Source organism: Lethenteron reissneri, chromosome 8, assembly GCF_015708825.2.
Source record: "Lethenteron reissneri isolate LAM-NWPU_2019-01 chromosome 8, ASM1570882v1, whole genome shotgun sequence".
Classification (NCBI taxonomy): Eukaryota; Metazoa; Chordata; class Hyperoartia; order Petromyzontiformes; family Petromyzontidae; genus Lethenteron; species Lethenteron reissneri.
In genome coordinates this window covers 5420004-5444675 of record NC_083786.1, presented here as the reverse complement: position 1 = coordinate 5444675, position 24672 = coordinate 5420004, and the positions used below count along the sequence as shown (strand labels likewise).

General features: G+C 55.5%; 2 protein-coding genes across 8 annotated transcripts; both read left to right on the top strand.

Moving 5' to 3' along the window:
- The first annotated feature begins 749 nt into the window (after positions 1 to 749).
- Positions 750 to 4160, top strand: RRP36 (ribosomal RNA processing 36). The gene is made up of 7 exons (XM_061579157.1): positions 750 to 1172; positions 1593 to 1725; positions 2245 to 2311; positions 2933 to 3037; positions 3142 to 3216; positions 3603 to 3720; positions 3837 to 4160. The coding sequence occupies exons 1-7, from the start codon at positions 842 to 844 to the stop codon at positions 3998 to 4000; spliced, it is 993 nt and encodes a 330-aa protein (XP_061435141.1). The 5' UTR covers positions 750 to 841; the 3' UTR covers positions 4001 to 4160.
- A 1175-nt stretch (positions 4161 to 5335) lies between these two features.
- LOC133360289 (kinesin light chain 1-like) lies at positions 5336 to 24169 on the top strand. Of its 7 annotated transcripts, none has more exons than XM_061578956.1 (14): positions 5336 to 5546; positions 15961 to 16267; positions 16575 to 16805; positions 17319 to 17394; positions 17487 to 17709; positions 18555 to 18642; positions 19092 to 19193; positions 19614 to 19787; positions 19927 to 20026; positions 20319 to 20368; positions 21080 to 21138; positions 21868 to 21976; positions 22736 to 22873; positions 23166 to 24169. In XM_061578956.1, the coding sequence occupies exons 2-14, from the start codon at positions 15980 to 15982 to the stop codon at positions 23169 to 23171; spliced, it is 1644 nt and encodes a 547-aa protein (XP_061434940.1). In that variant the 5' UTR covers positions 5336 to 5546; positions 15961 to 15979; the 3' UTR covers positions 23172 to 24169. The 7 variants fall into 7 exon arrangements, with proteins under 7 accessions (XP_061434940.1, XP_061434926.1, XP_061434919.1 ...); XM_061578942.1 differs by lacking the exon at positions 5336 to 5546 and adding an exon at positions 8871 to 8995 and having other exon boundaries at positions 22757 to 22873; XM_061578935.1 differs by lacking the exon at positions 5336 to 5546 and adding an exon at positions 8871 to 8995.
- The last annotated feature ends 503 nt before the right edge of the window (positions 24170 to 24672 follow it).

Here is a 24672-nt window from a genome sequence, read left to right as displayed (position 1 = left end):
TGCCATGCTGCTGCATGGTGGTGGATCACCGTACACTGACCGGAGAGTTTTTAATCGATTATTTGTTCATTATCAAGTGTCATTATCTGCTGCTGCAATTGTTTGTGCCATAAGATGCTCGTAAGATCGAAGTCAGGGGATCTTCTGCGTCTATGCGGATTTGGGGGGGGGGGGGGTGTGGTGAGCCGTGGGTGCGGTGTTGTAAACATCGGGGAGACAAAGGCGGTCGGGCGTGGGGCTGGCCACCCGTCCCCTCGTGTGCCGTGCCGGCCTTCATAGGTGCTGCTCGCTAACAGCACTTGCCCCTACAGTCTGTCGAGGCTACAACGGGGGGATCTTTACTTTTTGGTTCTTTCGGTAAAGTCACGTAGGTAGAAAACAAAATAAGAAATTGCGACGTTTCGATTGCAACACAAGCAAACATCATCATCAGGTGGGAAAACCCACAGTAATAATTAGTTTTGTTGTGGTTTTCCCACGTGATCATTGCTTGTGTTGCAATCGAAACGTCGCGATTTAATTCTTATTTTGTTTTATTTTCTACCTCCGTGACTTTACCGCAAGAACTAAACAGTATGGATCCCTGCAGTCACGAAAACTTCAAATCTGGGGTGATCTTTACTCTTCGAGCGCTGGTCTCGGTGTTTCACGGCCGCCTCATTCAGCAGTGGATAGCGCCTGGCTGCACCCCCCCACACACACACAACCGCGCATGCGCAGAGCGCGCCACCGTCACGTGACAACACACGTGCCGCACTGTACGCACTGTATAGTTCGTGGTCCTCTCTCGTTTTCGTTCCAGGGCGACCCCGAGAGCCCCCGAGACCCCCGAGACCCCCAGATGCCGCTACCAGGCGACGTCTCCCGCCGGGCGGGGAGGGGGACGACCCCGGGGCAGTCGCGTCTCCCTCCCCGGGGAGGGAAGCCGCAGCGGGGGCGGGGACGGGGACGAGGACGAGGCTTATCGGCCCCGCAGCGAAGGCCCCAGAACGCGGGCCCCGACCCTCGCAAAAGCTCCGGGAAGCGGGCAGTGGCGCAGGGCTCCGAGGGGCAACCTGGAGGTGTGGCGCTGGCAGTCAAGCAAGGGGACGAAGATGAGAAAGACGAGAGCAGTGCAGAGAGCGACGCGGAGCTCGCTGACGACGCCGATCAGGACAGCGGCTGGAAGCGAGGTGATGTGAGGAGTCGCGTGTTGTGACTTAAGTTTGTTCGTCGGGTTGTTAACCGATGAACTTTTTACAGAATCTATTGTTAACGGAAACAGGCAGCGGTAATGAAACGTTCGCCCATGAAGACACGGATTTCCACGTGAGAACGCACACACGGCAAGGCGGACCTCAATCACCGCGTGGTAAATATTTGCCCGAATTGCTCGGGTAAAAGGTGCAGCCCTGCAAATGCCCGCTCAGCTACTGCTGGTGGATGGGGATCCCTCCAATAGAGGGAGCTCTAAAGGGCATTGCAAGCTGCAGGCGTTTCTATGTGGCCGGCATATCGTTGCTTCACCAGTTTAAAAAAAAAACGCGAATACCGATAGTACAAAATAAATCGATTTAACCACTCTAACCCAGAGTCTCTGTGTGCGCAAGCAGAGATGGCCGAGATGTCCTTGGAGGAGCTTCAGCGTTTGCGGGAGACCATCGGCACCAAGGAGTTCGAGCGCAGGAGTGCAGGGGCACGTGCAGGAGGAGCGGGGGGCGCGCCCAAGAGGAGCGACAAGAACCGGTCCCTCACCAATACCTCCTCATCACTGTCCCACCTCATCACAACATCTCCCCAACACCTCACCACGTCTATCTCACCGTGACCCCGCACTGTCGTGTCTACCTCACCAGTGCCTTACCAGGGTGTCCACCTCGCCACATCCACCTCGCCGCATCCACCTCGCCGCATCCACCTCACCATATCCACCTCACCACATCCACATCACCACATCCACCTCACCACATCCACCTCGCCACATCCACCTCGCCACATCCACCTCGCCACATCCACCTCGCCGCATCCACCTCGCCGCATCCACCTCGCCGCATCCACCTCGCCGCATCCACCTCGCCGCATCCACCTCGCCGCATCCACCTCGCCGCATCCACCTCGCCGCATCCACCTCGCCGCATCCACCTCGCCGCATCCACCTCGCCGCATCCACCTCGCCGCATCCACCTCGCCGCATCCACCTCGCCGCATCCACCTCGCCGCATCCACCTCACTGTGTCTCATTAAGTTGTATTCTGCCTCTCACAGGCCCGTGGAGATGTCCTCTAAGCGCCCTGTGGGTCGCCTGCGCCAGGTGATCTCAATGAAGAAGGAGGTGACGACACACGCCCCCCACGTTCCCCCTCCCTCCCAATGGCCACCCATGCCGCCTTACGTCTTCCCCCCATGCTCCCACTGGGTGATAATAGTATAATTTAGGGTGATAGTGACAGCCCAGTAGTATCGCGTTCACCCTTGTTGCAGAGGTTTGTGGCCAGGCTGCCTTGGTTATTAGTCCGGTGTGTATATGCCATATTAACCATAACATTAGATGCACCATTTGCTTCAGAGTGGGCATTAAAGATCTCGTGTTGTCATTTGAAGAAGAGTAGGCCATTGTGTGCCAGCATCATTGTCCAAATCTGCCAAATTTGAAAAATGACACCCCAAATTACTTAATTGGGAAACGCATCGTGACATCGCTCCGTTATAAAAGAGCCCCGGGACTCGGTGAGGCTTTTCTCGTTCAACAAGTGCAATAAATCCGTATAGTGTATAGATGCAACTATATCCCAAGACACTGTTCTCAAGGGGTTTGTGTGTATATTTAAGAGAGACGCAGTCATAGGTAGAGTGAATGTGGAGATCTTGAGCCTCGACTTAAATTGTGAGGCTCTCATAGGTAAATGCACATATTGATAGGAGCCATGCGTCACCTGTTTCTCTCTGCTCACAGGTTGTGCGGGACCCACGGTTTGATGACCTGTCAGGGACATTCAGCGAGACAATCTTCCAGAGCACCTACAGCTTCCTGGACTCCATCCGTCAGCGTGAGAAGAAGGTGGGGGCAACACCGTGACCGTTCCGTGTAGTGGGATACGTGAGAGACGCGCACACTGGATCGTGAGGTACGCGTGCTTGTGTGCATGTGTCTACGTGCTTCAGGAGCTGGAGAAGGGGCTGAAGAAGGTGAAGTCGAGTGATCGGAAGCAGGAGATGGAGTACTTGCTGCAAAGGATGGTGAGGATGGGACGGGGCGATGGGCAACACATCCCATGCAGCGCAAGCTTTACGGCTGCACATTCTCGCGCACCACCGTTTAAACACTTCGTCTGCCATTGTGGAGCATCGTGTGGTACACAGCCATAAACAGGCTGCTGTATGCAACATTTAAACGAAGCATTTAAACATTCCAGGAAATGCTATTTTTTTTGTATGGTCTGGTAACACCTTGCCTATTGGACTAGAGAAATGTATGTTTTATGCGGAGAGACAGACTCCTGCCTGCGTGGTCACCTGAACGGTGTGGTCGTGGCCATGTTGTCGTGGTTGTGTGGTTGTGGGTGTGCAGTCGCTTGATCTGTGTGGTTGCTTGCACTGAGTGGTTGTGGTTACGCGTGGAACAGGAAAACCAAGAGAGAGCAAAACAAAAGCAGGAGAAACGTCAGGAGGCGGAGTTGAAGGCGAAGCGTGAGGCGCGGGAGCTCATGCTGCAGGGACACTCTCCATTCTACACCAAGAAATGTGAGCCGCCCCATCCTTCCTCCACCCACACACATGCCCCCCTACCCTGTGTGGTGGCACAGGAGTGAACGCTAACCCCTCCTCCCCCCACTGTCTGTGCCCCCCCCCCACCACAGCCGAGCTGCGCAAGCAGGAGTTGGCAGAGAAGTACCAGGCGCTCAAGAAGTCGGGGAAGGTCGACAAATTCCTGAGCCAGAAGCGCAAGCGCAATGCACAGCGGGACCGTCGGAAGCTGCCCCCCCCCAAGAGGGAGCGGAGTTGCCCAGGAGGGCAGGAGTAGAGGGGGCAGCAGAAGACAAGCAAGGGAACCAAGGGGACTGTTGGGGGCCGAGGTCACGAACGGGCACCTTGTTCATATTTTATATTTTTTTTAGTGTGCATTATGCCTTTATTGCTCGAGGATTTGCGTGTAATTGAAATAAAGTGAGCGTGTTGTTGAACCCGTCGGTCTGTCTCACTGCTGTTCATGATGGTGGGGGGGAGAAGGTGGAGAAAATTGTTGCTGCTGACCCATTGGAGACCTGAATTCAGATTAATGATTGGAGGCCCAACTTTCAATTCATAAGCTCCTCGTGAGCTGACGGTAAATCGTTATCGGCTATGATCAATCCACTGCTGGATGAAGGCATCCCCACTCCGTTGTTACCACCCACGATCCTGCGTTATAACAATCCTTCCTGCATTTGCACACCCTCTCGAATGTGTTCCATTCCTCAGCTGCCACTTAATTATTATTTTTTGGCCATTGCCCATTGTCCCTTCCAGCTGTGACGTGTCTTGCCAAAACCTTACTTTTTAAACAGTTTGGGTGATGTCTCTAACCTGTGTACGTTCTCTAATCCACACGCTCGTCTCATCGTTCCAAGTGTGCATCTCTCCACGCTTCTCTGCGCACCTTTCATTTGTATTTTTCATGAATGGCCTTGACTCTTCTGATCCATACGTCACAGCAGGGAGTGTGTGGGCTGATTAAATACCTCTAGACGCACATGGCTGTGTTTTCATGACCAAGTTCAGCTTTCCAAAAGCAATCGCACCTCTTGGGCACCTGTCCTGTGATTTCGGACGCGTTCAACAGCTGCCCTGAGGACTCGGTATACGCACGCGCGCTTTGCAGTTTCCCAGTTGTTTCTGAAATACGTCTCCAAATGCTGAGTGAACGTATTGCGCGTGACCTGTTTTGCTCCCTTATCCCTAGCCCAAATGTACAGCCTTCTCTTTGAAGTGCGTGTAACGTTTCCTGCCGTTCGTTCCCACACCGATAGAAATTAAGCAAGGCGAAAAAATAGATATCTTCGGACACGATAGAGATTAGGGGATTCATGAGTGTATTTATGATAATTGGGTTTTCATTAGATAATGCAGGTGATACCTCTGGGGCATCCGATCCAATAGGAGTCATTAGCTTTTGCTAAGCTTGCTTAGGCCGAGCACCACCATAGATGGTGGAACGCCTTGGCCAGCTGATGAGAATTACAGAGCGTCCGAGGAGGTGGACGTGAGATAAGGGGGGGGGGGGGGGGAACATGGGACATGGGCCCCGGTGCCCTCGATCTGGCACCACGAGCTCCACGAGGCGAACCGTGACCCCGACGCGGGGCACGCTGGGATGACGTCACGCAGTAGCCGAGCGGCCGAGCCGGGAGCGCACGGAGCTCTGCGCGTTTCCATCGCTACCCCCGTTACCCGAGCAACCCCGTTACCCTAGCAACCCCGTTACCGCGTTAACCACCACCGTGACACCACTCGATACCCTCGGCATTGCGCGTGGCGTCTTGCGGGCGCGCGAAGTGAGTCCAGGGCGGCCACAAATCCTGCAGCCGTGGGTAGGTGCCGTGGGGGGGGGGGGATGATGGTGATGGTGATGTCGATGCTGATGGTATTGATGATGACGGTAGTGATGGTTGTGATGATGGGTCGTGGTGGTTAGAGTGACGGTAATGATGTTGCTAGTGATGTTCGTGATGGTGATTGTTGGTAGTGATGGTGGTGGTGATGGTGATGTCGATGCTGATGGTATTGATGATGATGGTTGGTAGGAATGGTGGTGGTATTATTGCAGATCGTATTGATGATGATGATGGTTGTGATGATGGGTAGTGGTGGTTAAAGTGACGTTAATGATGTTGCTAGTGATGTTCGTGGTGATGTTCGTGATGGTGATGTCGATGCTGATGGTATTGATGATGATGGTTGGTAGGAATGGTGGTGGTATTATTGCAGATCGTATTGATGATGATGATGGTTGTGATGATGGGTAGTGGTGGTTAGAGTGATGGTAATGATGTTGCTAGTGATGTTCGCGGTGATGTTCGTGATGGTGATTGTTGGTAGTGATGGTGGTGGTGATGATGATGGTGATGTTGATGGTATTGATGATGGTTGGTAGTAATGGTGGTGGTGGTATTATTGCAGATCATATTGATGATGATGATGGTTGTGATGATGGGTAGTGGTGGTTAGAGTGACGGTAATGATGTTGCTAGTGATGTTCGTGATATTAGTAGTGATGATGTTCGTGCTGATGTTCGTGATGGTGATTGTTGGTCGTGATGGTGGTGGTGATGTTAGCGATGGTTGTTGATAATGAGCAGTGACGATGGTGATGTGAATTATGATGTTGGCAGTGATGATGTGGCAGTGATGATGTGGTGGTGATGATGTGGTGCTGATGGTGATGATGTGGCAGTGATGATGTGGTGGTGATGGGAATTATGATGTTGGCAGTGATGATGTGGTGATGATGGTGATGATGGTTTGCCCGTTAATGCGCCAACGAGCACCGCAATGAGATCCGCTCACCTGCCCAATCACACAAAGCGCGTGCGGTGATGGCGATGATGATCGTGGTAATGAAGTTGGTAGTTTATGGTGATGATAGTAAATGTGGTGGTGATAATTATATCCATTATGTAGTCGTACTAGTAATATATAATTTCACCCGTAGATTAAATGTTGGTGGTGGTGGTGGCGGCGATGTTGGTAAGTTGGTGATTGTCGTGATTCGATTGAACCGACAGGGCCCCTCTGCTGTGTCGCGGTGGTGGCCGTGCCCTGGCCCTCGTCATTAATGTTTCGTGTCTCTGTAATGTTGAGTGAGACGAGGAGGGGCGGCGTGGTGATGAGCATGGATGTTGATGGGCCTGGGATAGCGATATTGGATTTTTTTCTGGTGATGGGTGTTGGCTGACAACATTGAGTGGTGGCTCATAATTTTGAGTAACGGCAGGTGATAGAACGATGGTTGTGTTGTCTCGTGATGATGATGTCCTGGTGATATTGAGTGATGTCGGGTAATATTGGTTGGCGAGGAGTTTAATTTGTTTACCTACGTGACTTTACCGAAAAAAACAAAGAGTAGGAATCCTTACAGTCACGAAAACTTCAAATCTAGAGTTGATGTTGATCAGTTGGTAATGTTGGTAATATCTGCTGATAAGCTGGTGGTAATGAGTGATGATTAATTATGCTCGTGGGTGATGAATTGGCGATGGCCTGACGATGGTTGATGGCACCTACCGAGTTTTGTGCCGAGCAGATTCGAAGCTGCTTGGTGTGGGGTTTTGGGTGTCTTATTACACAGGGTTATTACACAGCCATGGCAAGTTAAGGGCCAAGGTGACTTCTTGCTGCTCAAATGATCGTGGAGGCATCGAAACTCATCTCCTGTTTACAGCCCTACATAACCAGTGATGGAAATTCCACATTCCTATGTCGGGGCCCAGTCTATGCATGGGACAACCACTGTTGTCTCTCCCCAAAAGTGGTCGTTACTTTATCGACCCCGTCGGGATGAAGGTTTGCCTCAACCAGCCTCAACCAAGATTTGAACTCGCAGCCTTCCGATTGCGAGGCGGTCACTCTCCCGATGAGCCTTGGAAAGAGATGCAGGGATTGATCCTGGACACTGACGTCCATGGCGCTAGGGGAATGGCTCTGTTGAATTGGTGGTCTGGAAATTGAGCAACATGTCGCTGTGTCTCTGTGAGTGTCGTGCCCCCGTTGCCACCCCAGCTCTGTCCGCGCCGCTGAACTGAGTAGTGATTTCATGATTTTTCATCTCCTATAAGAGCTCGGATTTCGGGGAGAAAGACGCGGCGAGCAGTGACACAAACGCACGGGAGACTGACACACGGGGTGGTTAGTGGCACAGGGATACGGGGTTAAACAAAGATAGATAGATGCAAGGACAGTGAGACCAAGGGTAGTGATACAGGGATAACGGACAGTGACACAGGGATACGGGCAGATACATAGGGATAGCCACAAGGAGATTGATACCACACGTAGTGACACATGGACATGGGGTAGTGGCACAGGGACACGTAGATACAGGGATAGACATAGCAGTGACACAAATGGTAGTGACACGGATACACACACAAGCATCGTGACACAGGGACACGCGTAGACACAGGGATAGACTCAAGGACAATGACAGTGACACCAAAGGTCGTGACACATGGACATGGGGTCGTGGCATAGGGACACGGGTAGATACAGGGCTAGGCACGACAGTGACACAAAGGGCAGTGACACGGATACACACACAGGCAGAGTGACACAGGGACACGGGTAGACGCAGGGACAGACGCAGGGACAGTGACACACGTGGTAGTGAAACAGGAACAGTGGCACATGGGCACACACATGGACAGTGGCACAGGGGTTGTTGGGTGTCCCCAGCAGCTGCAGCGCTGTGTGAGCGCCTGGGCGGGAAATGCGGAGTGGCCGTAAGGCAGACAGCACCGTGCCCCCCCGGGAGGGGGCTTTGGGGAGGGGGATTTGGAAGAGAGGGCTTTGGGGGGAGGCTGGGGGGGGCTTGGGAAGGAGGGAGGGGGAGGGGGAGAGGGATGGGGGGATGGGGGGAGGGGGGAGATGGGAGAGAGATGGGGGGATGGGGGAGAGGGGGGAGATGGGAGAGGGATGGGGGGAGAGGGGATGGGGGGAAAGAGGGATGGGGGGAGAGAGGGATGGGGGGAGAGGGGAGATGGGGGAGAGGGGAGATGGGAGAGGGATGGGGGAGGGGGGGAGATGGGGAGGGGGGAGATGGGAGAGGGATGGGGGGGAGAGGGAGATAGGAGAGGGATTGGGGGGGAGAGGGATGGGAGGAGGGGGATGGGGAGAGGGATTGGGGGGGGTCTCGTGGAGGCTGCAGCCTGAGAGCGGAGAGCGCTGCGATGACGTCACCGCGGCTGCGTTTCCCCCTTGCGCAAGGCGGGTGCAGGTGTCCTGCTGCGCGGCTGCAGCGGTGTGCGTCGGGGAGCTTGTGGGGGTAGGTGCTGCGTATCGAGGTGTGTGTGGCTTTGTATTGGTGTGTGGATGAGTGTGGGTGCGTATTAGGGTGTGTGGTTGTGGCTGTAGGGTGCGGTGGGGGTGGAGGTTTCGCGTTGTTGTGCACAGCGGTGGAGGTTGTGCACGGGCACGTGGTGCTGTGCGTGCGTTGTGGCCGCGTCTCAGGTTTAAATGGTCGCGTGTTGCGGCTGTCGTGGTGTGTGTGGAGCGTGGGGAGGTGTCGTGCTACGAACCCGGCAATCCGAGCATCAGTGACGGTTCATCTGAACCTGTTCTGGGCCTCCCCTAGATCAACTCGGCCTCAAATGAGTGCCTGGTTTGGTGTGTAAAACAATCACTGGGGAGAAAAAGGCGGCCGGGCGTGGTGTTGGCCACCCATCCCCTCGCGTGTCTTAGGTGCTTGCGAACAGCACTTGCCTTAAGAATCTGTTCAGGCTATAATGGGGGTGTCTTTGTCTCCGTGTGCGAGGTGCATGTGGCGGGGGGGGGGGTACCTCGCCCCTTGTGTTATCTCGCGGCTGCGTTGGGGGGGGGGGATTGTGTGGATGCGGGGGGGGTCCTGCATGAGAGCCCCCCCTAACCCCCACCCCCCACCATCACCCCCACTCCCCATCATCCCCACTCCCCATCCCTCGCTTCCCGTTCCCCGTGACGCCACCCGCGCCGCATGCGCATCAGCTCCGACGCCCGGGCGAGACGGCAGCAGCAGCGACAGCATCAGCGGTAGCAGCATCACCCCCAGCCTCACCAGAATCACCCCCCAGCCTCACCAGAATCACCCCCAGCCTCACCAGAATCACCCCCCAGCCTCACCAGAATCACCCCCAGCCTCACCAGAATCACCCCCCAGCCTCACCAGAATCACCCCCAGCCTCACCAGAATCACCCCCAGCCTCACCAGAATCACCCCCAGCCTCACCAGAATCACCCCCAGCCTCACCAGAATCACCCCCCAGCCTCACCAGAATCACCCCCCAGCTTCACCAGAATCACCCCCCAGCCTCAACAGAATCACCCCCAGCCTCACCAGAATCACCCCCAGCCTCACCAGAATCACCCCCAGCCTCACCAGAATCACCCCCCAGCCTCACCAGAATCACCCCCCAGCCTCACCAGAATCACCCCCCAGCCTCAACAGAATCACCCCCCAGCCTCACCAGAATCACCCCCCAGCCTCACCAGAATCACCCCCCAACCTCACCAGAATCACCCCCCAGCCTCACCAGCCTCACCCCCCAGCATCACCAGCCTCACCCCCCAGCCTCACCAGAATCACCCCCCAGTCTCACCAGCCTCACCCCCCAGCATCACCAGCCTCACCCCCCAGCCTCACCAGAATCACCCCCCCCCCCCAGCCTCACCCCCCAGCTTCACCAGAATCACCCCCAACCTCACCAGAATCACCTCCCAGCCTCACCAGAATCACCCCCCCCCAGCCTCACCCTCCAGCTTCACCAGAATCACCCCCAACCTCACCAGAATCACCTCCCAGCCTCACCAGAATCACCCCCCCCCCCCAGCCTCACCCCCCAGCTTCACCAGAATCACCCCCAACCTCATCAGAATCACCCCCCAGCCTCACCAGAATCACCCCCCAGCCTCACCAGAATCACCCCCCAGCCTCACCAGAATCACCCCCCAGCCTCACCAGAATCACCCCCCAGCCTCACCAGCCTCACCAGTATCACCCCCCAGCCTCACCAGAATCACCCCCCAGCCTCACCAGAATCACCCCCCAGCCTCACCAGAATCACCCCCCAACCTTACCAGAATCACCCCCCAACCTCACCAGTATCACCCCCAACCTCACCAGAATCACCCCCCAGCCTCACCAGAATCACCCCCCAACCTCACCAGTATCACCCCCCAACCTCACCAGTATCACCCCCCAACCTCACCAGAATCACCCCCCAGGCTCACCAGAATCACCCCCCAGCCTCACTAGAATCACCCCCCCCCCAGCCTCACCAGCCTCACCCCCCAGCCTCACCAGAATCACCCCCCAGCCTCATCAGTATCACCCCCCAGCTTCACCCCCAGCCTCATCAGTATCACCCCCCAGACTCATCAGTATCACCGCTATCACCGCTATCAGCAGCTGCCTTGCCAGCGCTCCGAGCTCTGCGCTTACGGGGTCCAGGGGTAACGTCACCGGTGTAACGGGACACGAGAAAACGGAGTAACGTGGCCGTGTTTGGATGGATCCGCGGGCTCGGCTCTAGAGGAGCTGCGATTCCTGTGCAGAGGTGGGGGCCGCCTTTGTCTCTCCTCCTCGCTCCTCCGCGCTGCGTGGATCTCGAGTCGGGGACGGGAGGAGGAGGCCGCGGCCTCTGCAGTAGAGAGCGCAGGGGCGGGCAGCGCCGCATCGGTGTGGGCAGTGCGGAGTGTGTAGGGGTGGTGTGTGTGTCCAGGGCGTGTGGTGTGTGTGGGCAGTGTGTGTCCAGTGGGTCTGGGGTGTGGGCAGTGGGTGTGGTGTATGTGTCGTGTGTGTGTGTCCAGTGGGTGTGGGGTGTCGTGTGTGTGTGTGTCCAGTGGGTGTGGGGTGTGGTGTGTGTGGGAAGTGTGTGTCGTGTGTGTGTGGTGTATGTGTCGTGTGTGTGTGTCCAGTGGGTATGGGGTGTCGTGTGTGTGTGTCTAGGGCGTGTGGTGTGTGTGGGCAGTGTGTGTCCAGTGGGTCTGGAGTGTGGGCAGTGGGTGTGGTATATGTGTCGTGTGTGTGTGTCCAGTGGGTGTGGGGTGTCGTGTGTGTGTGTGTGTCCAGGGCGTGTGGTGTGTGTGGGCAGTGTGTGTCCAGTGGGTCTGGGGTGTGGGCAGTGTGTGTGGTGTAAGTGTCGTGTGTGTGTGTCCAGTGGGTGTGGGGTGTCGTGTGTTTGTGTGTCCAGTGGGTGTGGGGTGTGGTGTGTGTGGGAAGTGTGTGTCGTGTGTGTGTCGTGTGTGTGTGTGTCCAGTGGGTGTGCGGTGTGTGTCGTGTGTGTCCAGTGCGTGTGGTGTATGTGTCGTGTGTGTGTCCAGGGTGTGTGGTGTGTGTGGGCAGTGTGTGTGTGTGTGTCCAGTGGGTGTAGTGTGTGGGTCGTGCACTGTGTGTGGGCGGTGTGTTGTGCTGTGTGTGTATAGTTTGTGTTGTTTAGTGTGTGTGGGCGGTGTGTTGGTGCTTTGTACGCAGTGTCCAGTGTGTGTTGGAGCATTGTACGTAGTGTTCAGTGTGTGGGCGGTGTGTGTGTGATGTGTGTGTACTGTGTGTGTAGTGTGTGTGTAGTGTGTGTGTAGTGTGTGTGTGTAGTGTGTGTGGGAGGTGTGTTGTGTACTGTGTGTGTGGGCGGTGTGTTGTGTACTGTGTGTGTGGGCGGTGTGTGTGTACTGTGTGTGTGGGCGGTGTGTGTGTAGTGTGTGTGTGGGCGGTGTGTGTGTACTGTGTGTGTGGGTGGTGTGTGTGTAGTGTGTGTGGGCGGTGTGTGTGTACTGTGTGTGTGGGCGGTGTGTGTGTAGTGTGTGTGTGGGCGGTGTGTGTGTACTGTGTGTGTGGGCGGTGTGTGTGTAGTGTGTGTGGGCGGTGTGTGTGTACTGTGTGTGTGGGCGGTGTGTTGTGTACTGTGTGTGTGGGCGGTGTGTTGTGTACTGTGTGTGTGGGCGGTGTGTGTGTAGTGTGTGTGTGTAGTGTGTGTGGGAGGTGTGTTGTGTACTGTGTGTGTGGGCGGTGTGTTGTGTACTGTGTGTGTGGGCGGTGTGTGTGTACTGTGTGTGTGGGCGGTGTGTGTGTAGTGTGTGTGTGGGCGGTGTTTGTGTACTGTGTGTGTGGGTGGTGTGTGTGTAGTGCGTGTGGGCGGTGTGTGTGTACTGTGTGTGTGGGCGGTGTGTGTGTAGTGTGTGTGTGGGCGGTGTGTGTGTAGTGTGTGTGGGCGGTGTGTGTGTACTGTGTGTGTGGGCGGTGTGTTGTGTACTGTGTGTGTGGGCGGTGTGTGTAGTGTGTGTGTGGGCGGTGTGTGTGTAGTGTGTGTGGGCGGTGTGTGTGTACTGTGTGTGTGGGCGGTGTGTTGTGTACTGTGTGTGTGGGCGGTGTGTTGTGTACTGTGTGTGTGGGCGGTGTGTGTGTACTGTGTGTGTGGGCGGTGGGTGTGTAGTGTGTGTGTGTATTGTGTGTAGGCGGTGTGTGTAGTGTGTGTAGGCGGTGTGTTGTGCTATGTGTGTGGGCGGGGTGTTGGTGCATTGTACGTAGTGATCAGTGTGTGTGTGTATTGTGTGTGTGTAGTGTGTGTGTAGTGTGTGTAGTGTGTGTGTAGTGTGTGTAGTGTGTGTATTGTGTGTGTGTGTAGTGTGTGTGTAGTGTGTGCATTGTGTGTAATGTGGGGAGTGGTTAGCGCGCTGCGCTACAAACCCGGCAACCCCCCGGGTTCAATTCCCGCTCACGGCCACCACCAGTGATGATTATTTGAACCGGTCGCGGGCCTCCCCTAGGTCGACTCGGCCTCAATCGAGTACCTGGTGCGGTGTGTAAACATCGTCGCTCGGGAGACAAAGGCGGGAGGGTGTGGTGCTGGCCACCCACCCCCTCGTGTGCCCTGTCGGCCTTCATAGGTGCTCGCTAACAGCACTTGCCCTAACAATCTGTTCAGGCTATACGGGGGGATCTTTGTGTGCAATGTGTATGTGTTTATTATTACTGTATATATAATGTATTATATAATGTGTGCTCATGGTATGTGCACTGTGTGTGTACGTTCATTATCCATTCATTGTGTACATCTTTTGATGGGTGCGTAGTGTGTGCTTTAACGTGTATGTTTTGTGTGCACGTGTGTGTGTTACGTATGTGTACTGTGTGTGTGTGAAATTGAGTACATATCGTGTGTGAACAATGTTTGTGTTGTATGTGTATTGTGTGATGTGTTCACGTTGTGAATACAGCGTGCGTGTTGTGTGTGTTGTGTGTGTTGTGTGATGTGTTCACGGGATGTAACTGATTAATGTGATTGGTGGCATCCATAACGCAGGGGTCCCATGGACTGATCATCTGTGGTGTGCGATGGCTCTGGGGGGTGGGGTGCATGGATGTGCTGTGCAGGGAGAGGTGGGGTGCAGGGAGCTGTGGGGTCCAGGAGGACACTCGGTGCAGGAGGTGGAGTCCAGGGAAGTGGGGTGCAGGAGGTGGAGTCCAGGGAGCTGGGGTGCAGGAGGTGGGGTGCAGGAGCTGGGGTGCAGGAAGAAACTCGGTGCAGGAGGTGGGGTGCAGGAGGTGGGGTGCAGGAGGTGGGGTGCAGGAGGTGGGGTGCAGGAGCTGGGGTGCAGGAGGTGGGGTGCAGGAGGTGGGGTGCAGGAGGTGGGGTGCAGGAGGTGGGGTGCAGGAGGTGGGGTGCAGGAGGTGGGTTCAGGAGGAAACTCGGTGCAGGAGGTGGAGTCCAGGGAAGTGGGGAGCCCCGAGGGAGGCAGGGTGGTGCTGGGAGGTGGGGTGCAAGAGGAGGAGGCAGGGTGCAGGGAGGCTGTGGCTCGGCTGGAGGTTTCATCAGCATAAGCAGCGTCGTGACGCTTGGGAGACGCGCGCCTCTGAGCCGTGTGGGTTCGAGTTCGAGTCGGGGTCAGGGCTGTGAGTGGGAGTTCGATTCGGGTTAGAGTGAGTGGTAGCGGGGGCTAGGGGTCATAGAGGTAGATTACAAATACTGTCCAGTAGAACCAGCGTTAGAGTTAGTGTTGTAGGCTGTCGGGGTTTGTGGTCGGGTTAGAGGGAAATTTATGGCTCGGGATAGAATAAGAGATCGAGTCATGGTTAGATATACAGCTGAATAATGTTGGCGTTAGGGTATACCGTAATTGGGATTATCGTACGGGTTAGGATTAGGCTAGAGTTATGGTTAGAGATAGGGTTAGAGTTCGAATCAGTGTTAGTGTTCTGCTTGTGGCTCTGAGCGTCTTTCGCTAAAAAGAGCCGAGTGATGTCATGACCTTGGGGGGGGGGACGGGGGAGCAAGGGGGGTGGGGGCGAGGGATCGATGCTCGACGCGAGGAAGCGCCGATGGGGCTGGGAGAGCGGGGACAGCGCCCGGGAAGGGCGTCGGCTGCGGTCGATACTTGTGATGATGATGGCTACTGATGGTAGTGCTGATGGTGGTGGTGATTGTGTTGGCGTGGGTGCTGGTGAATGTGGTGGTGATGTGGGGAGCGGTAGTGTAGCGGTTAGCTCACGCCGCGCTACGAACCCGGCGACCCGTCGATTCCCGCTGTCGTCCGGCACCAGTGACGATTATATTATCTAAACCGGTCCTGGGATTCCCCTCGGTCGACTAAAATGAGTACCTAGTGCGGTGTGTAAACATTGCCACTCGGGAGACAAAGGTGGCCGGGTGTGGTTCTGGCCACAAACCCCCCTCCGTGTGCCGTGCCGGCCTTTATAGGTGCTTGCTAACAGCACTTGCCCCAAAAAGTCTGTTGTGGCTATACGGGGGATCTTTGTCTTTGCTGGTTATTATTATTCCACTCATTTTCCTAGGAAAGTCTCGCTGAGTCTCAAGACTCATTTTCAGGAAGGTCCTGTTAAGTTTTCGCAGGAGGGGCTGATGTTTTTGGTATTTGTAATGCCAGTTGAGTATTTGCAGGTTAATTTTCAGCATTGGGATATATTGTCCAATAACAGTTAAATTGTGCTTTTGTTTTAGCTATGGGAAGAAACCAGAGAACCCAGAAAAAACTCTATTAGGAACAGGGGGAGCACATACAAACTCCACTCACTCAAACTCACACACACACCCGCGCGTGCACATACATACACGCACGCACTCACACACTCATTCAGACACTCACTGTAGCGCTCACCCACATACACACTCTGCAGAACAGGGGGGTGATATATTTCAAACCCAGGCCATTTTTGTTGTGAGGCTCAAGTGTTGCCACCGTGCCACCCTGCTGCCCTGATGTTACGGTAACGGTGGTACCCTCGGTGCCAGTGCGGTGCAGTGCAGCTGACGCCGAGGCCATGTCGACCGTGGTGTTGGTGCGCGAGGAGCGGCCCAGCCGCCTGTCGCAAGAGGAGATCCTGTCGGGCACGCGCACCGTCATGCAGGGGCTGGAGGCGCTGCGTGGGGAGCACACGCTGCTGCTGCACACACTGCTGGAGGCGCTGGCACGTCCGCACCACGCTGCCACGGTGCGTGGGCACAACCGCGATGAGGACGGAGATGAGGATGATGACGTCGTCACCGAGAAGACGCAGCTCGTCAAAAAGAGCCTCGACATGATCGACTTGGGGCTTGGGGAGGCGCAGGTGAGGGCTTGCGGGACAAGCGGCCGAGCGATTGGACGAGCGAGTGGGCGAATGGGCTGTGGAGTGAGCGGGCAGGTGAATGAGAGAATCTGCGAGTGGGCAGACGGGAGTGCAAGTTGACGAGTGGGCGAATGGGCTGGTGGACTGTGGGGTGAGCAGGTAGGCGTAAGTTTGGGTGAGTGGGTGAGTAGTCAGGGGAACTAAAAGACAGTTGGATTGGCCGGCAGGGCAGGCAAGCCTGACTCGGGCCGACGCCAGCTCGTGTTTCCAGTCTGCGCTCTCGAGCCTCTCGCGCTGCCCACCCCAGGTGATGATGGCGCTGACAAACCACCTGAACTCGATGGAGTCGGAGAAGCAGAAGCTGCGAGCACAGGTGCGGCGCCTGTGCCAGGAGAACCAGTGGCTGCGCGACGAGCTGGCCGGCACGCAGCAGAAGCTGCAGCGCAGCGAGCAGGCCGTGGCGCAGCTCGAGGAGGAGAAGAAGCACCTGGAGTTCATGAGCCAGATGCGCAAATACGACGATGACCTCTCTCCCTCGGTGAGCCTCACCGCACCGTCCCTGCAACACCGCTGTGGCTACATTACCCCCCACCCATATTGTTACAGCTGCACTGGACACATCATTGTAGCCACATTGTTTTTCGGCCACACCGCTCGCTGCTGCTACACTATCCTGGCCAAACTACACGAGCTACGTCACACCGGTATTTGTGGATGTACGTGTGTCTGGGTTTGTCCGAGTATATGTGTATACAGGAGTGGTAGTGTAGCGATTAGTGTGCTGTGCTACCAACCAGGCAACCCGAGTTCGATTCCCACTCACCACCAACTTTAGGTGATCAATATCTAAAGTGGTCGTGGGCTTCTCCTAGATCGACTTAGCCTCAAATGAGTACCTGGTGCAATGTGTAAACATCAGCAGTGAGGCAGCAAAGGTGGCGAGCGTGGTGCTAGCCACACACCCATTCGTGTGCCGTGCCTGCTAACAGCATTTGTCCCAAGAGTCTGTTTAAACTCTCGGGGGATCTTGGCCTTTGTGTGTGCATTGCAGGACGACAAGGACTCCGTGTGCTCACGGGGAACTCTGGACGAGCTCTTCCGTGGGGAGGAGTCCCTCAGCGACCAAGGTGAGCTCACAAACTGGCCTCACTCGCATGCACGCGCATGCACGTATGCATGCGTGTTTGTGACATGCATGCCTGTGTGCGTGGCCCTGCAGTGCACGTGAGCAGTGCGGCATCGGTGGGCGCGCTCCAGGCTGGTTACGAGATCCCGGCGCGGCTCAAGACACTCCACAACCTGGTGATCCAGTACGCATCGCAGGGCCGCTACGAGGTGGCCGTGCCGCTCTGCAAGCAGGCGCTCGAGGACCTGGAGAAGACGAGCGGCCACGACCACCCGGACGTGGCCACCATGCTCAACATCCTGGCTCTCGTCTACCGGTGAAGCACGACTCGTAACACCAACACACGCACGCACACGCCTCGTAACATGCGCACACACACACAACGTGCTGTTGGTATACAGTGGTACCTCGGTATATGTCGTTAATTCGTTCCAGAAGGTAGGACTTGTACCGAAAATGACGAATACCAAACACATTTTTCCCATAAGAAATAAAGGGAAAGGAAATAATCCATTCCAGAGTATAAGAAATGATATTTTATATGGCATATTATACATTAATGGGGTTGTATAAAATAATTTAGACACTACTTATTACTACAATGCACATAAATTAAAATAAATGCATAAATACATTAAAAGAACTTTAAATAAAAATAAAATGTAACATCACTTTACCTTGCTGAGAGGAGTTGATAGCCTACAAGGATGGTGGTGAGGAAGGGAGGAGGAGGAGATGTTATTTTTTGGAAGGAGAGTCCCCCTTCCATTAAAACTTCAGGAAGCTGAAATTCTGGGATTTTTCTTTCTCTTTTCTGTCTTTTTTTCTTGACTTGGACCTGTTTGAGGCTCACCAGGTTTGAGTTTTACTAAAAACCTGCCCATTGAAGTTTGTTTTTGCCTTCTTCTAAGAATGTTCCTGAAGTGTGACATTGTCTGGTCATTCCACACAAAGAGCTGTAACAGTGTTGTGTACGCGGGTACTGTACGCGGTGACTCATCCCGACCCATACAACTTCTAGCAAGCGCGTCATATCCCAAGCAAGACGTCGTATCCCAAGACATTTTTTTCTCGTCAAAACACGACGTATACCAAATACGACCTATTCCAAAGCGGTCGTATACCGAGGTATGACTGTATTTTGCTCATGTCGCCGCCCAGGGATCAGAACATGTACAAGGAGGCTGCCAAGATGCTGAACGATGCCCTCGCCATCCGGGAAAAAACCCTTGGAAAAGATCACCCAGCCGTGAGTACCGTAGTCCTCCACCACCACCACAACCAAACAAAGACAGAGATCCCCCATGTCGCCTTACCAGATTTTTGTGGCAAATGTTGTTAGCAGGCACCTATGAAGGACGGTACGCGAGGGGGTGGGTGGCTAGGACCACACCTGGCCGCCATTGTCTCCCTAGTGGTGATGTTTATACACTGCACCAGGCACTCATTTTGAGGTTGAGTGGACCTAGGGGAGGCCCAGGACCAGTTTAGATAATCGTCACTGGTGTTGGCCGTGAGCGGGAATCGAACTCAGGTCACCGGGTTCATGGCGCAGCATGCTAACCGCTGCACTACCGCTCCCATACACAGACTCCATCTCACACGCATACGATCACATACGCACACATACGCACTCACCATCACACACACAGGCCCCACCATACGCGCTCACCTACTGTGGGCCCCGTATCCCTGCAGGTGGCGGCCACCCTCAACAACCTGGCCGTGCTCTATGGCAAGCGCGGCAAGTACAAGGAGGCCGAGCCGCTCTGCAAGAAGGCCCTGGAGATCCGCGAGAAGGTAGGTGCACGCGTGTGGAATAAGTGTGTGCGTGCGTTTGTGCGAGTGTGTGCATGCGTGAATCTGCATGTGTACGTGTGCGAATGCTTGTGCGTTAGTGTGTGCGCGTGTGTGGGGAGCAGTGGCGTAGTGATAAGCAAGCTGCGCTGTGAACCTGATGACCCGAGATTGATTTTCACTCACGGCCAACATCAGTGCTGGATATCCGAACCAGTCCAGCACACGTCCCGTCAGTCATCCCAGCCTCAACACGAGTGTCTGCTGCGGTGTGTAAAAGTCAGGGAGACGCAGGCGGCCCGGCGCAGCGCTGGCCACACCCACCCCTCGTAGGTGCACTGTGCCGGCCTTCGATGAAATTCGACAGCAGTTGCTCCAACAGTTTGCATGGGCTACATGGGGGACCTTTGTCTTTGTGTGTAGGCGCTAGGTAAGGACCACCCGGACGTGGCAAAGCAGCTGAACAACCTGGCGCTGCTCTGCCAGAATCAGAGCAAGTATGGAGAGGTGGAGCACTACTACCAGCGCGCGCTCGACATCTATGAGGGGAGGCTGGGCCCCGACGACCCCAATGTGGCCAAGACCAAGAACAACCTGGTGCGTGCGGGTACACGTATGTGTGTGTGCTCGTGTGAGCACACGTGTGTGTGTGCGGTTGTGTGAGCACACGTGTGTGTGCGGTTGTGTGAGTACACGCGCGTGTGTGTGAGTACATGTGAATGTGTGTGCGCTGCAGGCATCCTGCTTCCTGAAGCAGGGCAAGTACAAGGCAGCGGAGGCGCTGTACAAGGAGATCCTCACTCGGGCTCACGAGCGCGAGTTCGGCGCCATTAACGGTAAAAAGCCACGCCACGCTCGGTGAGGCTCGGAGTAGAGCTCGGGGCGAGGCTTTGGGTGAAGGCGAGGGTCAATCTGCATGGGTAGAGCTCAGTGGGAATGCTAGAGTGGGTGTAGCTGAGCGGTGGGAGCATTGTTTGGTTACGGGTTAGGGTTCGATTAGCGTGAAGGTTGGGTTAGGGTTGGGTGTAGTGCTGGTTGTGTGTGAGAAGTGAGAACGGCAGGTGTTGTGGTGTGCTCACTCTGGGCGCCGTGCTTGTGTTGGGTGGCGCTGCCCTGTGGCTCCTGCAGGAGAAAACAAACCCATCTGGATGCATGCGGAGGAGCGCGAGGAGACAAAGGTGCGCAGCCAGACATGGCACAACACACACACACAGTGGCATAACACACACACAGCGGCACAACACACATATTGCAGCACAACACACGCATATGATCGCTGCGACGCATGGCACCGTGGATCGTGTGCGCGTGTCTGTGTGGGGAACGGTGGCGTAGCGGTTTGTGCACTGCACAACAAACCTGCCAATCCGAGTTCGATTTCTGCTCATGGCCAACACCAGTAATGGCTATCTGAATTGGTCCTGGGCCTCCTCTAGGTCAACTGGGCCTCAAAGAAATACAGTAAAACCTTGGATTGCGAGTAACTTGGTCTGCAAGTGTTTTGCAAGACGAGCAAAATTTTAAAATAAATATTAATTTGATAAACGAGCGAGGTCTTGCAATACGAGTAGTATGTATATACGCTTTGTTTGCCGAGCGTCACGTGATCACCACTGATATACGAGTGCTTTGGATTACAAACACGTTTCCGGAACGAATTATGCTCGCAATCCAAGGTTTTGCTGTACCTGGTACTGTGTGTAAACATCCCCACTAGGGAGACAATGGCGGCCAGGCGTGGTACTGGCCACCCACAACCCTCGTTTTCCGTTTCGGCCGTCATAGATGCTCGCTAACAGCACTTGCCCTAAAAGCCTGTTAAGGCTATATGGGGGATCTTTGACTTTGTCTTTGTGTGTGTGTGTGTGGCTGACGGTGCCGTGCGCCAGGGCAAGGGCTGGAATGCCGTGAAGGAAAACGGGTGGTACCGCACCTGCAGCATCAACAGGTGCATCCCATGCAACAGCCCTTGGGCTCATCCGCATTGCAAGAGGCTCGTTCGGAACGAGTGCAATCGAAGTGCAGTCACCTTCACTTCAGCTGACAGGACTGCACTTGATTGAGTTATAATTGACCCCAGGTCTGTTACACATTCCAACCTCAACTCCCTCACCTCAGCCTTTCACCTCTAATTGGTGGCAGGATGGTGTCGTGATACCACTGGTGCCTCGCAGCAAGAATCGCCTGAGTTCGATTTCTGTTGACGACCAATAACAATGGCAAATATCTGAACCAGTCCCGGGCCTCCCCGAGGTCATCTCAGCCTTTAATTTTAGAGTACCTGTTGCGGTGTGGCCTCCCACCCCCTTGCATCCCATGCCAGCCTTCATAGCAGAGGTTGCAACCGGGTACCCGATACCCGTACCCTACCCGATACCCGGCTACCCGTACCCGTTCGCGACCCTGGTGCGGCCGGGTACGGGTAGGCCGTGAGTCACTGGTGAGTAACCGTTTGTCACTCATTTCGGGTAGGGTAGGGAACGGCTACCCGTACCCGGCCGGGTACGGGTACCCATTTGCGACCCTAGTGCGGCCGGGTACGGGTACGGGTAAGGAATCAAAACTCGTTTGCGACCTCTGCTTCATAGCTGCTCGCAAACAGCACTTGCTCCTTTATTCTGTTCAGGCTATACGGGGGATCGTTGACTTGATACTCGCGGCGTGTGCGTGCGTACAGCCCAACTCTGGCCACGACTTTGAAGAACCTGGGAGCTCTCTACCGGCGGCAGGGGAAACTGGAGGCGGCCGAGACGCTCGAGGAGTTTGCCTCTCACTCGCGCAAACAGGTGAGCCCCCGGAACTCCCCGGAGATTGAACGGCTTGGGCAAGGGGTCGGACAAGGGGTCGGGCAAGGGGTCGGGCAAGGGGTCGAGAGAGGGTTCTCGAGAGGGGGTCGGGTAAGGGGACGAGAGAAAGGTTGGAAAAGAGGTCGAAAACGAGGTCAAGAGAGGAGTCACTCCCCCGCCTTTGGTTTCTGGCCGCCTCGTCATCTGTGAGTGCAATTGCCATTGGGCTGTGAATTTATTTGAGGCGTAAGCGTGTGGGTGTGTGTGTGATCTTGTGTGTGAATGGATGTATACCGTTCACGCGCACGTGATTGTGGTGGGGATGTGTGTGATCGTGTAACTGTGAGTACGCACACCTGTGCACGTGTGTTCGCGTGTGTGTGCGTGTATTTGTTGTGCGTGTGTGAATGTGTACCTGTTGTCACGCACCCGTGCGCATGTGTTGCACGTGTGTGCACGTGCTTGTTCGCTGCGATTGCTGCTTTCGCCGCTGCTGCTGCCGCCGCTGCTTCTGCCGCCGCTGCTGCTGGCTGCGGATGCTGCTGGTGATGCTGCTGGTGCTGCTGCTGCGGCTGCGGATGCTGCTGGTGCTGCTGCTGCGGCTGCTGTGGATGCTGCTGGTGCTGCTGCTGCTGCCGCTGCTGCTACCGCCGCTGCTGCTGCCGCCGCTGCTGCTGCCGCCGATGCTGCTGCTGCCGATGCTGCTGCCGATGCTGCTGCTGCGGATGCTGCTGGTGCTGCTGCGGCTGCTGCACACAGGTGCTGGACTTTGTGCACCAGACCCGCGTGGCCGACATCCTCAACGAGCGCATGGTGAAGGCCGAGAAGCGGCAAAGCCGCGACGGGGCCCCTCCCCCTCCCTCCGATGTCATGAAGTACGAGAGCAGCTCCGAGGAGGTGCGCCACGCGGGGCGGGAGGGGGCACTGGTCACGTGAGCTGAGGGAGAGGACACGGGTCATGCAGGGAGGGTACCTTTGGCATGGTGGATGGGGGAGGGACAGGGACTCCGCAGGTGTTATGTGGGATCATGGATTTTTTTGGAACACAGGTGCCATGCGAACGGAGGAGGGATGCACGGGTCATGTTGGGGGGGGGGGGTCACACAGGAGGACTGCTGCGATGGTGTTGGTGGAGTCACATTCTCTGTCTCTCCCCTCTCTTGTCTCCCTCTTCCCTCTCCCTTCCCAGGACTGAACCGTGGGGACACGCCGAGCTGACCGCCTTGTCGCAAAGGAACTTAGGATTCCTATAATTACTGTATAATGATAATTTGCTATAATGAATCAATGTTGTTTGTCTTATTTATGAAACACGTATGTATTGTCCAAAATGTGATGCACACGCACGCACACACGCGGTATCTACTTGGTGAATGTCGCTGTGACTGCCCGCGTCGCTGCTGTTTTGGTAGAGCTAGTGCTAGCGCTGTAGAGGTGGTGGTGAGTACTGAGTACCTGTGAGTACCTGTGTACCCGAGCTTGAGCTGTGATGCCGTCGCTGTGGGGTGGGTGACCGAGGCCCCGGGCTCCCATCCACGACCCTGGGGCGGCACGTGAGGAGTGCCTGCTGCCCTTTCCCCTTTTTTGCCCTTTGGCAATGACTGTGCCCACTGCCCCCTTTCCACTGCCTCGTGTGCCATGCTCCCAGTCCACTTTTGCCCCCAGTCCACTTTTGCTCCATTCCTCCCATCCACCGCCCTTTGTTATATTCTTAATATTGGCTGTCGTGCCGTGTATCCGTTGACCCTTGCCCTGTCTCCCCTGCCCACTTGCCCGAGACGTGGGCTGCCGCACTGTCCCCGATCCCCTCCCCCCAAAGCGGTGATCACATGGCCGGGACCCACATCCCCCTTCCCAGTTCCCCGGTCTCCGAGCCAGCCTCCCATCCTTTCGTCTGCCCGAGCCAAGACCCCCCTCCCACCAAACCCCCCTTCGCCATGCGGGCCAGTGCACCCTCCGCCGGCCATCATAAAACGGCTCCTGCTGTACCGGCTCGATGCCATCGTGACACGCAGAAGTGAGACTTGGGCCGCCCTCTGGCCCGAACTTAACCCTTTAGCCAATCTCCCAGACTGAGCCCCTGTGCCTCCCTGTGGAAGCCCTACGCCTGTATCGGGTCCCGTGGCCACGGACCGCTCCGTGCGTGCCGCATGGGGGCCGCGCGCTCTCCCCGTGAATAAAGAACCGAGCTGAGATTGCGTCCTGCGTACACTGAGTTGCGTGAGCAGAGGTCATGGGGGAGTCGTGGGGTCATGGGGGAATTGTGGGGTCACGTGGCACTTGGGGTCATGAGGGTCGTGGGTTCACGAGGGATGGGTCATTTGGGATGTCAGAACCTCTAAATAAAATTACAGCAAAAACAACCACATTACAGAACTATAAAAACAGGCCGCTCAGATATTGAGAAAATGTTTCCAATTTGTACTTCGAGGTGTGAATAGAATCAGTGGAAGTGGAACCTTGGACTCATTCTTCCAGTTTTAAACCTAAATGCAGAGTTCTTCACTGCTGCCTTGTACCTCTGGGAGCTTCTATATGCAGTGGCTTTACACTGGAGACCCCCATAGCTTGTGAACATGTACTGATGAGTCGAGGGCTGCAGGTGTCTGTTCGGACAGCCACATTTATTAACTTGGAATTGGTGGCCTAAACCAGTGGTTCTGAACCGTTTTTGGCTACTGTAGCTCCAAATCAAG